Source organism: Scleropages formosus, chromosome 5 (assembly GCF_900964775.1).
Source record: "Scleropages formosus chromosome 5, fSclFor1.1, whole genome shotgun sequence".
Classification (NCBI taxonomy): domain Eukaryota; kingdom Metazoa; phylum Chordata; class Actinopteri; order Osteoglossiformes; family Osteoglossidae; genus Scleropages; species Scleropages formosus.
Window position 1 is genome coordinate 36311011 of NC_041810.1, and position 15067 is coordinate 36326077.

At 42.3% G+C, this 15067-nt stretch overlaps 1 protein-coding gene across 1 annotated transcript; it reads left to right on the forward strand.

Annotated features, from left to right (window-relative positions):
* The first annotated feature begins 3467 nt into the window (after nt 1–3467).
* Nucleotides 3468–14802, forward strand: LOC114910528 (NACHT, LRR and PYD domains-containing protein 3-like). Its single transcript, XM_029251966.1, has 11 exons — nt 3468–3792; nt 3983–4096; nt 4207–4267; nt 5633–5855; nt 8510–10286; nt 10426–10602; nt 10715–10891; nt 11369–11542; nt 11632–11808; nt 11979–12019; nt 13926–14802. Exons 1-11 carry the CDS (start codon nt 3635–3637, stop codon nt 14453–14455), a joined length of 3609 nt encoding a protein of 1202 aa, XP_029107799.1. The 5' UTR covers nt 3468–3634; the 3' UTR covers nt 14456–14802.
* The last annotated feature ends 265 nt before the right edge of the window (nt 14803–15067 follow it).

A 15067-nucleotide genomic window follows, 5' to 3' on the forward strand; every position in this document is an offset into this window, starting at 1 on the left:
GTTAACGATAAGTGCCCAAATTACCACACACAGCACAAAAATTTTACCATGGTTACAACCATGGTGTAACACATCACTACACACTTCTTACCCCCTGTCCCCCAAACTCCCACTGAGTGAAAGCGTTTCTCCCCCCTGTGCTGCAGTACACTGTTTTACCGCAGAGTCAATCATCAGTCCCGAACTCTTAGCCGAGGAGGTAGGCAAAAGTATCGTCTGGGGGGCTGTCTCCGTCCTCGAAGAAAACACGTCCAAGGGTGGCTCAGGCCACACGTCCCCTCTGAGACAGGATGCAGATGCATGTCACACAGCTTCCTGTCCCATCTGCATCTCCAGATTGTCCTGTACGTCGGTATAAGAACCTCCCAAATGGACAGATTGGTTCAGAAAGTTTCTCGCCACTTTTGCAGAAACAAAAAAGGTCAGGAACGTGAACTGTCAGTACCTCATGGTTCCCCGACCACGATCCCATCACATCACAGGGAGACAACTCATGTTTCTAGCATTTCCTTCACACTTCTCCACTGTTTGCCAACAATGGCCTTTGTCGGTAGATTTCACGTCAAAAAGGCTTCTGACCCTTTCCTTGGAGTAAAAAGTACCTTGTCAGGAATCCTGGGACAACTTCCTGAGCAGAGGAAACCTGCTGTGGGAAACATCAGATGTCCTGAAGGTTTCTCCATCTGAGCTCCACCAGGTTCATTGGTACACTAGTATACAGGTGCGTGTACACACACACATTAGCTGAAGCTGCTTGTCCCGAGCAGGGTTGCAGCAAGCTGGAGCCAAATCCTGAAACCCAAGGCGTAAGGCTGGGGGTGGAGGGCACACACCCAGGATGGGATGCCAGTCCATCATAAGGCACCCCAAGCAGGACGTGAACTCCAGACCCGCTAGAGAGTAGGACCCGGCCAAACCCGCTGCACAACTGCACCCCCCTTGTTCAGAAGTCAGTGTGCATAAAATGTATGTATTTGTAAATATATTAACAAAGTGTAAATGAACTGAATTTCTTGGACCTTGGAAAGTGTTCAGATATTTTACCGGAACACAAGCAGAAATATTGTCAACGCTGAAATCAACACCTAATGAGTTCATATACTAATTCAGTGCAGCTTTATACAGTATATTTCAGCTTAAATGACTAAAAGATTCAATTCAATTCAATTTATTTTTATAGAGCGCTCTTCTCACGCAGTGACACAGAGCACTTTATCGCAGACATAAGGCAAGAAAAAGATACAAACAAAGAAGACAGTTGATTAATGGCTACCATAAAAAATTTACTTTTATAGAGCGATAAGTATGCCTACTGCCCACCGGGGAAATGAACAAAAATTCCCAGCTGAAAGTTGAGGGAGAAAAAAACTTCTGGGGGGTCCACGGGCTAGTGGTTGCCCACCCCTCCTGGGCATTCTAGAAAGTAATAATTTGTAAGCCAGTGTGTAACAAGTAATAATGATAATGTTGGTAAATGGCATCTTGGATCCCCAGTTCAGTAGATGGACATTATCCTCAGTCAGCACAGGATTCGTCTGTCACCACTGGCTGGCCTCCTCAGGTCTTATGTAGCGAGGTAGTGCTCAACAAGAAGGTAGAACAGAGTTAGTAATATGTTACTTAAATTTAATATGCATTTTTATAAAGGTGAGAAACAGCCAAAGCAGGTGAAACTACATTTTGAGGTGGAATGCCTGAGTGAACATATAAGTCTTCAGTCGGGATTTGAGAACAGAAACAGGCGAGGCATTTCTGACAGTAACTGGTAGACTATTCCACAGTTTAGGTGCTGTATAACTAAAGGCGCGACCTCCTCCTGAGGCCTTATGGATCACAGGTACTTTACAGTAACCTGCATCTAATGAACGGAGATATCGTCCTGGGATATAAGAATCAATGATCTCACAAAGGTAAGTCGGAGCAATGCCATGTACTGCCTTATAGGTCAAAAGTAGGATTTTATAATCAAATCTATAAGCGACCGGGAGCCAATGCAACGGTTTAAGTACAGGTGTTATATGATCAAACTTCCTAGTTCTAGTGACAGTTAACGCAGCAGCATTTTGTACCAACTGTAGCCTGGATACAGTGTGGTATGGTCAAACCAACAATAAAGCATTACAGTAATCCAGCCTGCTGGAAAAGAAAACATAAACCAGTTTCTCAGAATCCTGTCTATATACGAAACGCCACAATTAACTGAAGGAAGCACGACTTAGTCAAAGCATTTACATGCGATACAAATGACAGAACAGATTTTATAGAAAATGTATATAAAAGATATAAGAGATCTGTTTCAAGTTTCAGTTTCAGGTATGTGGACAATAATTTTCTCGTCATGCTGGTTTTCAACCAATGAGATTCACTGGTGTTCAGTTACAGCAGGTAAATTTGACAGGTGAGCAGTTCCTGGTGGACATTTTCATAGTCAGACACCGATCTCCCCCATAGTAAATAACAATTTTGGATATTTACAGTACTTCCTAAGGTAAGTACTAATTTTTTTGGGAAAAAGAATAATTCTGCATTATATTTGTAGAAAACATTCTGTTTCATCTGCATTTTTGTGACTTGAAGGGAAATGTTTTTAACTTTTACTTTCACTTTTACTGTTGTTCTATAGGGGGTGCGGTGGCGCAGTGGGTTGGACCGCAGTCCTGTTCTCCAGTGGGTCTGGGGTTCGAGTCCTGCTTGGGGTGCCTTGCGACGGACTGGCGTCCTGCCCTGGGTGTGTCCCGTCCCCTTCCGGCCTTACGCCCTGTGTTACCGGGTAGGCTCCGGTTCCCCGTGACCCCGTATGGGACAAGTGGTTCTGAAAGTGTGTGTGTGTGTGTGTGTGTGTGTGTGTGTTGTTCTATATGAGCAGAAAAACTGAAACAACAACAATGCAAAACTGAGTTATTAATTTCTGAAATATTCCAGTCTACACTGACCTAATGAAGATTTAAACAGGGGTGCAGTGGCACAGCAGGTTTGACCAGGTCCAGTTTTTTAGTGGGTCTGGGGTTCGAGTCCCTCTTGGGGTGTGCTGTGACAGACTGGCGTCCTCTCCTGGGTGTGTCCCCTCTGGCCCTGTGCTCCGTGTTGCTGGGTTGTTCTCTGGCTCACTGGGACCTTGCTTGTGACAAGTGGTGTCAGACAATATATGTGTGTAGGTTCTGTACAGATCAGCATTTTCTATAAAATCTCTTCTTAGTTGAGTTTAGCTGGGTTTCATACTAACACAGGACAATGTGTCTGAGAACAAGGAGCTATAATAGTTATTGGACTTTAACATGTGAGTTATTGGAATGTTTGTCTCTTAAATACAATGTATTTACTGTGGTAATTACCATGATGAAGGATCACTGCTGGATGGCACTGTCACTTCTGTCAAATAAATGACATTATTTACTTTTTATTAGTCTGCTTTGCATCTTGTTGTGAATATTTACCAGATGCAAAATGTTTTTATCTTAATGTGGTTCATCATGTTACAGGATTATTTTCATTGAATATATTTTAATAGAATGAATTTGTGAAATGGATCTAATTCCTGTAGGAAAACAGACCTTTGAAATATGTCTGACTTATTCAATACAACACTATTTTCATTAATTGAACTATATTTTAAGAAGAATTATGTGTTCTGTTAATGTACCTTGTTGTGTGTATTTGCAGACCTGGTTTCCACAGAGACCCTTACCTGCTGTGTCCCAGTCCAGGTCCTGAAATGGAGAGTTGTGCCTCAGAAATTAGTCACTCTGGAGAATGTAAGGAATGGGAATCATCCTCAAAAATGACTCTGAACAGGTAAGAGAGAGACGTGTGTGTTTGTGTTCCTGTGTGTTGTGTTGTCTTAAGTAATATTTATTTGATGCAGGTTGGGGTTCAAAGTGAGTTTTTGCGCATTTTTACAAATTTTCTTGGGAACTGGAAGGTCACAATGATAGAAAGACACTCACTGGAAAGTTTACTGGAAGTTTCTTATCTGTGACCACAGAGTCCTGGAGGAGAGAAGAGACTCACCTGAACCCAGCTGTATGTCCATGAAGAGTGACTGGTCAATGGATCAACCTATTCACTTCCAACAGGGACAGGTTTCTACAGATGAAAGGTAGATGTGTTTTGAACCAATGATGCAACTTTTCAGCTCTTCATCTTTATTAAACATGTTCAGATATTTTTGTCCACATTAGTATATTTAAACTTATGTTTAATCAACAGAAATCAGCTGAAGAGATGTGACTCGGCGCATCAACAGGTGGATTTATCAGCAGTTTTCAAGGTACCACAATTTTATTACAGTACATAGCTGTTGTAATTATTTTTATGATTAGACCTCATTTATCCTGAGTGGTTTTACCAGTCTATGAAACAGGATATTTACTAGACCAGTTTAAGTCACCTTATTTTCTCCAGACTACAATAACAGACTTCTCTTGAGTTCTGACTCAGAAACCATCAGATTACTAGTCTGTGTCCTTAACCACTTCACTACTTGCTGTCCTGCTGTTCTCTGTTTGCTTAGTTTGTACCAAAGCTAAAACACACAGGTTCACTTTGGTTCAGTTCCATTTCACAGGATTTAATGAAGACAGACTGGTGTTGTCATCAAGATGTAAATACTGACATCAATTTGTGATGTAGGATCCAGAACATGACCTGCTTCTCCTGCTCTCTTGTGTGGAGTTTACTTTATAACATTCATAACAAATGAAACTGTATTACGTGATGTTCAAGGTTCTTATAGCTGTTGAGAAGACACATCCCACCCCAAAAGTGTTGTACCAAAGCCCAAGGCAGTAGGAGTTGATGGAACAAAATGAGTCCCTAGGTGTTTCCCTCAAGTGTATAAAGGGACATTGCTCTGGTCCCAGGGTTAGCTCTCTTTGGCTCCTCCAACACTGCTCTTGGTGAGCCATGTGAGGAACAGCACTGTGTAATGATTCATATGGTTATAGACAAGAACAATATTCTACACAACTGATATCTGTCTTCACGCTGATTTAGGAAAAGGTTTCATGAGATTATTATTATCATTACACACAGAACAAATACCTGGACACTTTCTACACAGAGATTGAACTTGATTTTTATTCTATGTTGTTTTTCACTCATGATTTGCCTTTTTACAAGTTGGAGACAAAACCATATATAAAGGATTTGATGTTGTAGAAAAAAAATTATAAGAGATAAAATGAGTTGTGACATAATGAATCAAACTCTCTCTCTGAGAACTACCTTAACTGACAGTTTCCAACATTATATTCAGTTCTATTGTGCTCTTTTCAAATTTTCCAGATTTCCATACTTTTCTCCTCACATTCCCTTTCTCTTTAAGTTTATACTGGTAGTTTCCGCTGTTCATATGTGTACTGACTGTTAACATGTTTCAGATGGTTTAGTAGTATTTTCCTACCCCCTGCCGGATAATACCAGTTTATTGGGTTAATGATGTTTCTATTGTTTGTCCATCTTTGAATTTAGCTTTTATATATTGTGCCACATTTGCTACATTAAATCAGTTTAGAGGACTTCCTTGGTGTGGTTAAAGGGAAATGAATTAGTGGCTTGTCAAATTATACAAGTTTATAATAGGAAGCTAGAACCATATTTTATTATTGGTCTAGAAGTTCAGTGTTTCCTTTAGTCTCTTGAGGACAAAGCTGTGAAGTTCCTGAGAGATGAGTTGAACAAGTTGAAGAGGAATCTGAGTCAGGATTACCCAGCATGCCTTGAGCCCCAGGCTGACAATGACCTGGACAGTGAAGCTGAGATCCAGAAGATGTGTGGCAGAGAGGGGGCTCTGAAGATTACACTGTACATCCTGAGGACCATGAACCAGAAGGACCTCGCAGACACACTGGAGAAGAGTAAGAACTTTGTGTATCTCTTTACAGTCTCATGTAGCTTAATTTTCTTTTGAATTCGTTATACAATAATACACCAGGAAAGACGTTCAACCCCTCGTGCCAAAATCAAGGGGGCTGGACACAAACCAACCATGCCACCAATACTCCATCCCTCCCAAAACCCCACCTGCCCCTCACTCCACCCCAATACAGCTCTCCCTAAAAATCAGCCCACATCATGGGCAGGCACCACCCTCCTCGCTGGGAGTCACCACGAGCACGTCGCTGGGGTTGTCAAGTGGGCACCTTCCTTCGTTGATGTTTCATTGAATTGAGCCCACGACACCTCCAGAAGGCTCAACAGCAAGATCTGGCATCCCAGACCCACCCCCATCCATGCCCGAGGTGCCATCCCGGCAACTCCACCCACCAGAGAACCTCCCATCCCAGCCATACGTTAGCCACCGACAAACCAACCGACACACCACATCAGCACATGGAGGCGACAGCAAGACTCACCATTTGACAGTCATATAAGCGAGTACTCCCTGCTCAAGTCTGCTTCCCCCAAACATTTTGCTGCCTCCTCATCCACAACCACTGACTGGGTCTTTCTGCTACCTCCGACAAGTTTTTTAATCACTGCTTTTAACGACTGACCCTTGAAACCAAAATTCAACAGTAGTGACGTGCTTGATTTTGCAACAAACCCTCTTGCACCAATCTCCACCGGTCTAATAATGCACTGCCAGCCTTGTTCCCTCACCTCACTGGCCAACTCAATGTATTTCAGTTTCTTCCTGTCAAAGGCATCCTCCAATGCGTCTTCGAAGGGTATCGTTTACTCAATGAAGTACACTACCAGTGCGCCCTCGGAGTACAGCACAATATTGGGTCTCATTGCCGTGACCACAATGCACTGCGGTATCTGTAGTTGTTTTCCCACGTCCGCTAGCAACTTCCAGTCTCGTACTTCACCCCACTTAAAACTCATACCACCTCGTCCACGCCCGTGACATGCAGGAGAGAATTGACCTCAATCCATTTATTCTCCAACAAGCATGCCAAGGATTTTAGCACTTCATTATGCATCCAAGCATATGCCTCAGAGGCTATACCACCACGCAAGCTGCAAGTCGGCTTTGTACCTACCCAGCGACTAAGATTCTGTGGAGTAGGAAGAACATCATAGGTGGCTCGAATGAGAAACTAATATGACTGGTGTCCATCGCCCACAGACCATACCAGCCAATCTTCCATTTCTCCACACACTCCCAAGTCAAACATCGCCCCTGCACTCCATGTGACGTCGCAGTTGCCCCCCTCGTCTCCTGTTTCTGTTCCTGTTTGCGGATAAAACCAATCACCAGCTTCCTCCTCTCCGGCAACTTAGCTTTACTCCACAATTTTATCGGATCACCGGCACCGAGCCCCGCCCTACCTGCCTGCACCTGACCGACCACATCTCTGTGCTCAAGAGCTGCCTGTGCATGCGCAACGACTCCCCCCCAGATTCCACTTGCGTCCTGTTTTTAATCTTACAAGAATCAGTCTCACCACTGGGTCACTTGTGCTTGACAATATCAATTCTAAGCCAACCTTGGCACACTCAAATTCTTCACTCAATTCCAAGACCCCCTTTCCATACAAAACCACACTACTTGAACAATGAGGAAGCCCCAACCATCTCCTTATAGCTTTGCTCATAACACCTTTGAGTCTTTCCACCTCTGACATAGAAACCTCGTAAACAATTAGCGGCCACCTAATACGAGGCAATAGACCAAACTGCAAGCACCACACCTTCAGCTTCCCTGGTAATAAATATTTATCAATCTTTTTAATTGCCTGTATTACATCCTCTCTTAACCCTTTTACCTGTTCCCTGTCGCTTAATGAAGAATCATACCATCTGCCCAAGCTCTTAATTGGCTTTTCAGCCACTGACGGGATCTTTCCCCCATCAATCTGAAAATTCTCCTGCAGTAACTTGCCTTTAACTATTGACAAGCTCCTACACTTGCTAGGTTTAACTTTCAGTTTGGCCAGCTTTAGATTTCCATTTAGCTTTGTTAATAAGCAACGAGTACACGGGACGGTAGTATTAAGCACGGTGATATCATCCATATATGCTCTGATTGGCAGGAGGTGAGAACCATCCTTCAGCCTCATACCCCCAACCACCCATTTCGAAAATCTTATTATCACCTCCATCGCCATGGTAAAAGCCAAAGGCGAGATTGTGCATCCAGCCATTATGCTAATCCCCAGCCGCTGCCAAGATGTGGTCTATTGTCTGGTACAAAAATAAAACTGGATGTCTTCAAAATACACCTTAACCAGTCTCATAATACACTCTGGGACTTTAAAGAAATCAAATGCCTTCCACAACAAAACATGTGGTACTGAACCAAAGGCATTCGCCAAGTCCAAGAAAATCACGTGGAGGTCTTTACCTATGTTAAATGTCAAATATATAGGCAACATAGGCAATAATGAAAATTAATTGTCAAAAACTAAAATGATTGATACAAAAAGACAACAAAAACTATAATAAACAAAACATTGATTTCCTTCTGTTCATTTTAAATGGTCTGTAATAGATTTGGATTTCCATTGTTTTTATATTATTAATACTTGTTTTCCCCCATTTTTCCTGTAATTTATTTTGTCAGATGAATTTCTGATGAAATATCAACATAAATACAGATGTAACCTGAAGAAGAAATTCGAGTGTGTGTTTGAAGGGAAAGCAAAGCAAGGAAATCCAGTCCTGCTCAATAAGATTTACACAGAGCTCTACATCACTAAAGGTGGAACTGGAGGGATCAATGATGAACATGAAGTGAGACTTATTGAAACAGCCACCAAGAGTCCAGCAGTACAAGACACTGCGATCCAATGCAGTGACATTTTTGAACCCTTAGCTGGAGAAACGGCACCTATAAGAACCGTGCTGACAAAGGGGGTTGCAGGCATCGGAAAAACTGTGTCTGTGCACAAATTTATTCTTGACTGGGCAGAAGGAAAAGGAAATCAAGATATTCATTTCATATTTGCTTTTCCTTTCCGGGACCTAAATCTGATGAAGGGTCAAGATTACAGTCTGATAGAACTCATTCACCACTTTATCCCAGAACTGAAAGAGCTTGGATCAGCTGAGCTTGAAAGGTGTAAAACCTTGTTCATCTTCGATGGTCTAGATGAGAGTCGACTTCCTCTAGATTTCAAGAACAATCAGAGCTGGTTTGATGTAACAAAGACAACATCTTTGGATGTGTTGCTGAGCAACCTCATTAAGGGGAATCTGCTCCCCTCTGCTCTCATCTGGGTAACCTCCAGACCAGCAGCAGCAGGTCAGATCCCTCCTGAATGTGTCCACCAGGTGACAGAGATACGAGGGTTCAATGATCCTCAGAAGGACGAGTACTTCAGGAAGAGGTTCAGCAATCAGGACCTGGTCAACAGGATCATCACACATGTGAAGTCAACAAGGAGTCTCTACATCATGTGTCATATTCCTGTCTTCTGTTGGATTTCAGCCATTGTTCTTGAGAAGCTGTTTGGTAATGAAAACAGTGGAGAAATCCCCAAGACTCTGACTCAGATGTACACACACTTCATCATCTTTCAGTCAAGTTTAAAGAATGAGAAGTATCAGAAGGAACGAGAAAATGAGCTTTATAACATTTTAAAATCAGACAGAGAATTCCTTCTAAAACTGGGGGAACTGGCTTTTAGAAACCTTGAGACAGGAAACCTCATGTTTTATGAGGAAGATCTCAAAGAGTGTGGCATTGATGTCAGTGAAGCTTCAGTGTACTCTGGAGTGTGCACAGAAATCTTCAAAGAGGAATGTGGGTTATACCAGAGGAAGGTTTACTGCTTTGTGCATCTGAGTGTTCAGGAGTATCTTGCTGCTTTGTTTTCAGTATTAAAAAGAAACAAGAAATACAGTTTTATTAAACAGGTTGCAGCTCATACAGAAAACTGGTCTGACTTTTTGAACAAATCAGTGGATCAGGCCTTACAGAGCAAGAATGGACACTTGGACCTTTACCTCCGCTTCCTTCTTGGCCTTTCAATGGATTCCAGTCAGAGTCTGTTATATGGGCTACTGACAGAGAGAAGAATCAGATCATTTGATACTGACAAGACAGTGCAGTACATCAAGAAGAAGATCAGAGAAAATCTGTCTCCAGAGAGAACCATCAATCTGTTCCACTGTCTTAATGAACTCAATGACAATTCTTTAGTGGAGGAAGTCCAAGGTTACCTGAGCTCAGGAAATCTTTCAAACAAACACCTCTCACCTGCACAGTGGTCAGCTCTGGCCTTTGTGTTACTCATGTCAGACGAGGAACTGGATGTGTTTGACCTGAAGAAATACATCAGATCAGAGGAAGGTCTTCTGAGGCTGCTGCCAGTAGTCAAGATCTCCAAAACAGCTCTGTAAGTACTCTGGTCTAATGATAGTTAAGATTAGTAATAAAATTGAAAGGCACTTTACAGTTATCTCCACATACATTACTTTGCAAATTAATACACTGTTTCTACTTACAAATATCCATCCAAATGTTATCTTTTCCAGGCTGAACCAGTGTGGACTAACAGAGAGATGCTGTGAAGCTCTGGCTTCAGTTCTCACCTCAAACTCCTGTTCACACCTGAGAGAGTTAGACCTGAGTGACAATGACCTGCAAGATTCAGGAGTGAAGATACTCTCTGCTGGACTGGGGAACAAACACTGTAACCTGGACACACTGAGGTCAGTACTACTGGGAAATAAACACGGTACGTAATCAGTAATGTGTGTATCAGTGAGAATACAGTATTTAGTGTGTGTGTCTGTGTGTGTGTGTGTGTGTGTGTCTCTACAGACTGTCTAACTGTGGTATCAGAGAAAGAGGCTGTGATTCTCTGGCTTCAGCTCTACGTCCGAACCCCTGTTCACACTTGAGAGAACTGAATCTGAGCTACAATCACACAGGAGACTCAGGAGTGAAGCTGCTCTCTGATCTACTGGAGGATCTACACTGTAGACTGGAGACACTGCAGTAAGTACTGTGTGTGTGTGTGTGTGTGTGTGTGTGAGTGTCATTACTATTAACCCTTAATTCTTAATTATACTGGATGCATGAAACATATCCAACGTACTGAAAGAAATCCTTATTCTTTTAAAAATAAATTTACAATGTTACTGTCACTTACGAAATGTCAAATTTATCAAGACAATGCATGAATCTAAAATATTTGTAAACATTGAACTGAATACTGGGGGGTGCGGTGGCGCAGTGGGTTGGACCACAGTCTTGCTCTCCAGTGGGTCTGGGGTTTGAGTCTTGCTTGGGGTGCCTTGCGATGGACTGGTGTCCTGTCCTGGGTGTGTCCCCTCCCCCTCTGGCCTTATGCCCTGTGTTGCTGGGTAGGCTCTGGTTCCCTGCGACCCTGTATAGGACAAGTGGTTCTGAAACTGTGTGTGTGTGAACTGAATACTTCATTGTTTCACATGTTTAAAATGATATCATTTCCAGGCTGATCCAGTGTGGTCTGACAGAGAGATGCTGTGAAGCTCTGACCTCTGTTCTCATCTCAAACTCTTCACACCTGAGAGAGTTAGACCTGAGTGACAATGACCTGCAGGATTCAGGAGTGAAGATACTCTCTGCTGGACTGAGGAACAAACACTGTAAACTGGACACACTGAGGTCAGTACTACTGGGGAATAATAAACACTGTACATGATCAGTAATGTGTGTATCAGTGAGAATGCAGTGTTTTGTGTGTGTTTCTACAGACTGTCTGGCTGTTGTGTCACAGAGAGAGGCTGTGCTTCTCTGGCTTCAGCTCTACGTTCGAACCCCTGTTCACACCTGAGAGAACTGGATCTGAGCTACAATCACCCAGGAGACTCAGGAGTGAAATTGCTCTCTGATCTACTGGAGGATCCACACTGTAGACTGAAGACAGTGCAGTAAGTACTGTGTGTGTGTGTGTGTGTGTGTCTGTATGTGTGTGTGTGTGTGAGAGAGAGATTGCTGCTAACCCACATACATGTCACAGGGCTCTGAGTTTCGACACACACTTCATACACAGGCTGTGTGTGTCTCTCAGTCACTGCGTTTCCTTCTGCTTCTCCTACAGTGTGGATCATGGTGGACAGTGTAGGATCAGACCAAGGAAATGTAAGTGTGTTTGTCCTGAAGAGCTGCCTTCAGATGTTCATGATGATGGTGTGTGTGTGATTCCTCCTCCTGTGTGTGTGACTGGTGTGTTCTTCATCACTGCTGTGTCACTGATGTCAGGACAGTTGAGTGTGTTTTCTGAAGGAGATCAGATCCACACCACTTGCTCACTCTGATGTTTATTCTATACACATATAACACCCTGTTGTTGAGCAGCAGCTGCTGGGCTGTACTTCCGATCCAGCAAACACACTGTGCTCTGCTCTACACAACACACACACACGGCTGTTATACACGAGTGCATCTGAAGTTTCAAGTTTTTATTTGTCAAAAACACAACGTATGACGTGCAGTGAAATGCTTATCCGACAGCCCGCGGTACAAATAAGGCGAGACAAACAAGTAGAAACTAGGAACACAGTCCAGGAATACAAGAAATATATAATGATGGAAACAGGAAAGAATAAATAATAAAATAAATAATAAAATTAAATAAGATGTGTAATATGTGTAGTCCAATATTAAAGGTTAGATAAAACTGCAATGTGTGCAGTGTGCTGACGGGGGGCGCAGTGGCACAGTGGTTTTGACCGGGTCCTGCTCTCCACTGGGTCTGGAGTTCAAGTCCTGCTTGGGGTTCCTTGTGATGGACTGGCATCCCGTCCTGGGTGTGTCCCCTCCCCCTCCAACATTTTGTCCTGTGTTGCCGGGTTAGGCTCTGGCTCCCCGCTACCCTGTATGGGACAAGCGGTTCAGAAAGCGTGTGTGTGTGTGTGTGTGTGTGTCTGTGTCTGTGTGTGTGTGTGTGTGTGTGTGTCTTTTTGAAATAATGAGGCACAGTAAGCTGAAAAAGCTGGTTTATGACAGTTCTTTCCAGATGTTCTCCATCACAGATGCACACTCTTGCACATCTGTCCTGTGTCTTTTTATACTGCTCAACCTGTCTTATGTCCTTGTACAAGAGACGCAGACCTTCCAAGGTCTCCACCCACTTGCACTTAAATGGAGTTTTATTGGTAGCACAAACACACTGTTCCAGAGACTTCTACAGCAGGGCATATCACAGACACACATAGAAGGTACACAGAGATGAATGATGAATAATATAATAGAAATAACAACAGGAGACAAAGTCAGAACATAGCTAAATAAATCAGAATCATTGTAATAGTGAAAAGAAAAATAATTTGAAATAGGATATATTTTAAGTTTTTGAAAGTAAATCTGAATGTAATCTGTTTGTTGACCACTGATTAAAAGCATAATATGGGTAAATTAAAGGTGGTAATTTTAGATATTGAGCATACTGTAATTTTTTTTTTTTTTTAACTCTTGTGAAGTTATGTAACTGTTGAAAGTGTAAAGTGTTGAAATTGTTCTGTCCATCAGTGTGGAGGGCTGCCTTACATTTACATACTTGTAGTAACACTAAGTTGATAGTGAGAACTGAAAGTTCACTACAAAAACAAACTGTAATACAGTTTTATTTACTTTTATTCATTCATGAGACACTTTTCTCCAAAGTGACGCTGAGCTCAGAGAAAACAAAAGTTCATCTGTAACCCGGTGACTGAATGATCACACAAGGTCCAGTGGAATTTCAGAGAGATTTAATCTTGGGCTCAGAGAGATATTTACTGTCTTGAGTTCCAACCAAATAATAAACTTCAGTTAGTGAAATATGGAAATGTCCCAAAAAGGATATGTCACCATCATGTTATAATTAACTTTTAAGAATAAAAAAAGAACGATAAAATAATAATATAATAAATCATCAAGTTAGTTTGTCTACAGATGCCAGTAATACAGTTTCATACAGTTACATTTACAGGATTTGGTGAAATTTGTGTTTTATCTGGAGATTTAACACTGTTTTAACTATGTTTTAACTGTGTTTCATCTGCAGACTTCTGCCAGCTCACACTGGACCCCAACACAGCAAACACACACCTGTATCTGTCTGAGGACAACAGGAATGTGACATGGAGTGAAGAGAAACAGAAATATCCTTATCATCCAGACAGATTTGACTGTTATAGACAAGTTTTGTGTGTAGAGAGTGTGTCTGGTCGCTGTTACTGGGAGGTTCAGTGGACTGGAATTAGGGCTGAAATAGGAGTGACTTATAAAGGAATCAGGAGGAAAGGAAACAGTGATGACTGTATGCTTGGATATAATGACAAGTCCTGGGTTCTGTTCTGCACTGATACGAGTTACTTTGTGAGACACAATAAGAAACTCACTGTAATACCTGCACCCCCCTCCCGCAGAGTAGGAGTGTATGTGGACTGTGTGTCCGGCGCTCTGTCCTTCTACAGCGTCTCCTTTGGTGAACTGAGCCTCCTGTACAGGTTCACCTCCACATTCACTGAGCCCCTCTGTCCTGCGTTTAGGGTTTATAGTTATTCCTCAGTGTCCCTGTGTGAGACGGAATAGATACCAGTGTCCTGGGTCTGTTTTGTTCTTTTACCCCTGTTTTATTGTTGGTGTGATTTATACCGGCTGTTTTTGTAATCGTAATCATGATGATGTTAGTTTTGTTTCCGAACTCGCGGTAATTAACAACTGAATTCTAGCTGGAGGAATAGCGAACTGAACCGTGACCCACTGTTGGTGTTTATTGCTCGTCAAACGCTGCCTGAACTGTACACTTGTTATTCATAATCGTATAAAATAAATGTAAAACAAACTCGGCTTTCGAACTCCACTGTCTCCCACTCAAACACACACCACTTTCATTAACCAATATGGCGGACAGCAGTGGACCGAATACTGCACTCCCTTCCCACAATGCATTTTTAGATCTTGTCCGTGTTCGTCCAATTCGTCCTTGTCAAGCAGTGTTGTATAGACTGTGTGAGCTGCTGATGGAAAGAGAATTAATAAATTAAATAAGTGAAAACTGTACAGCAAATGTTGTTTGGATTCTAGCTGTGTCTAAATGTTCTTAACGTAACCCATGAATATTGTAACGACCCCGCGTTACTGTTTTAGGAGGGTGTTTAAATGTAAATAGTTGCATTATGGGAAATAATGTTAAACGTGTGT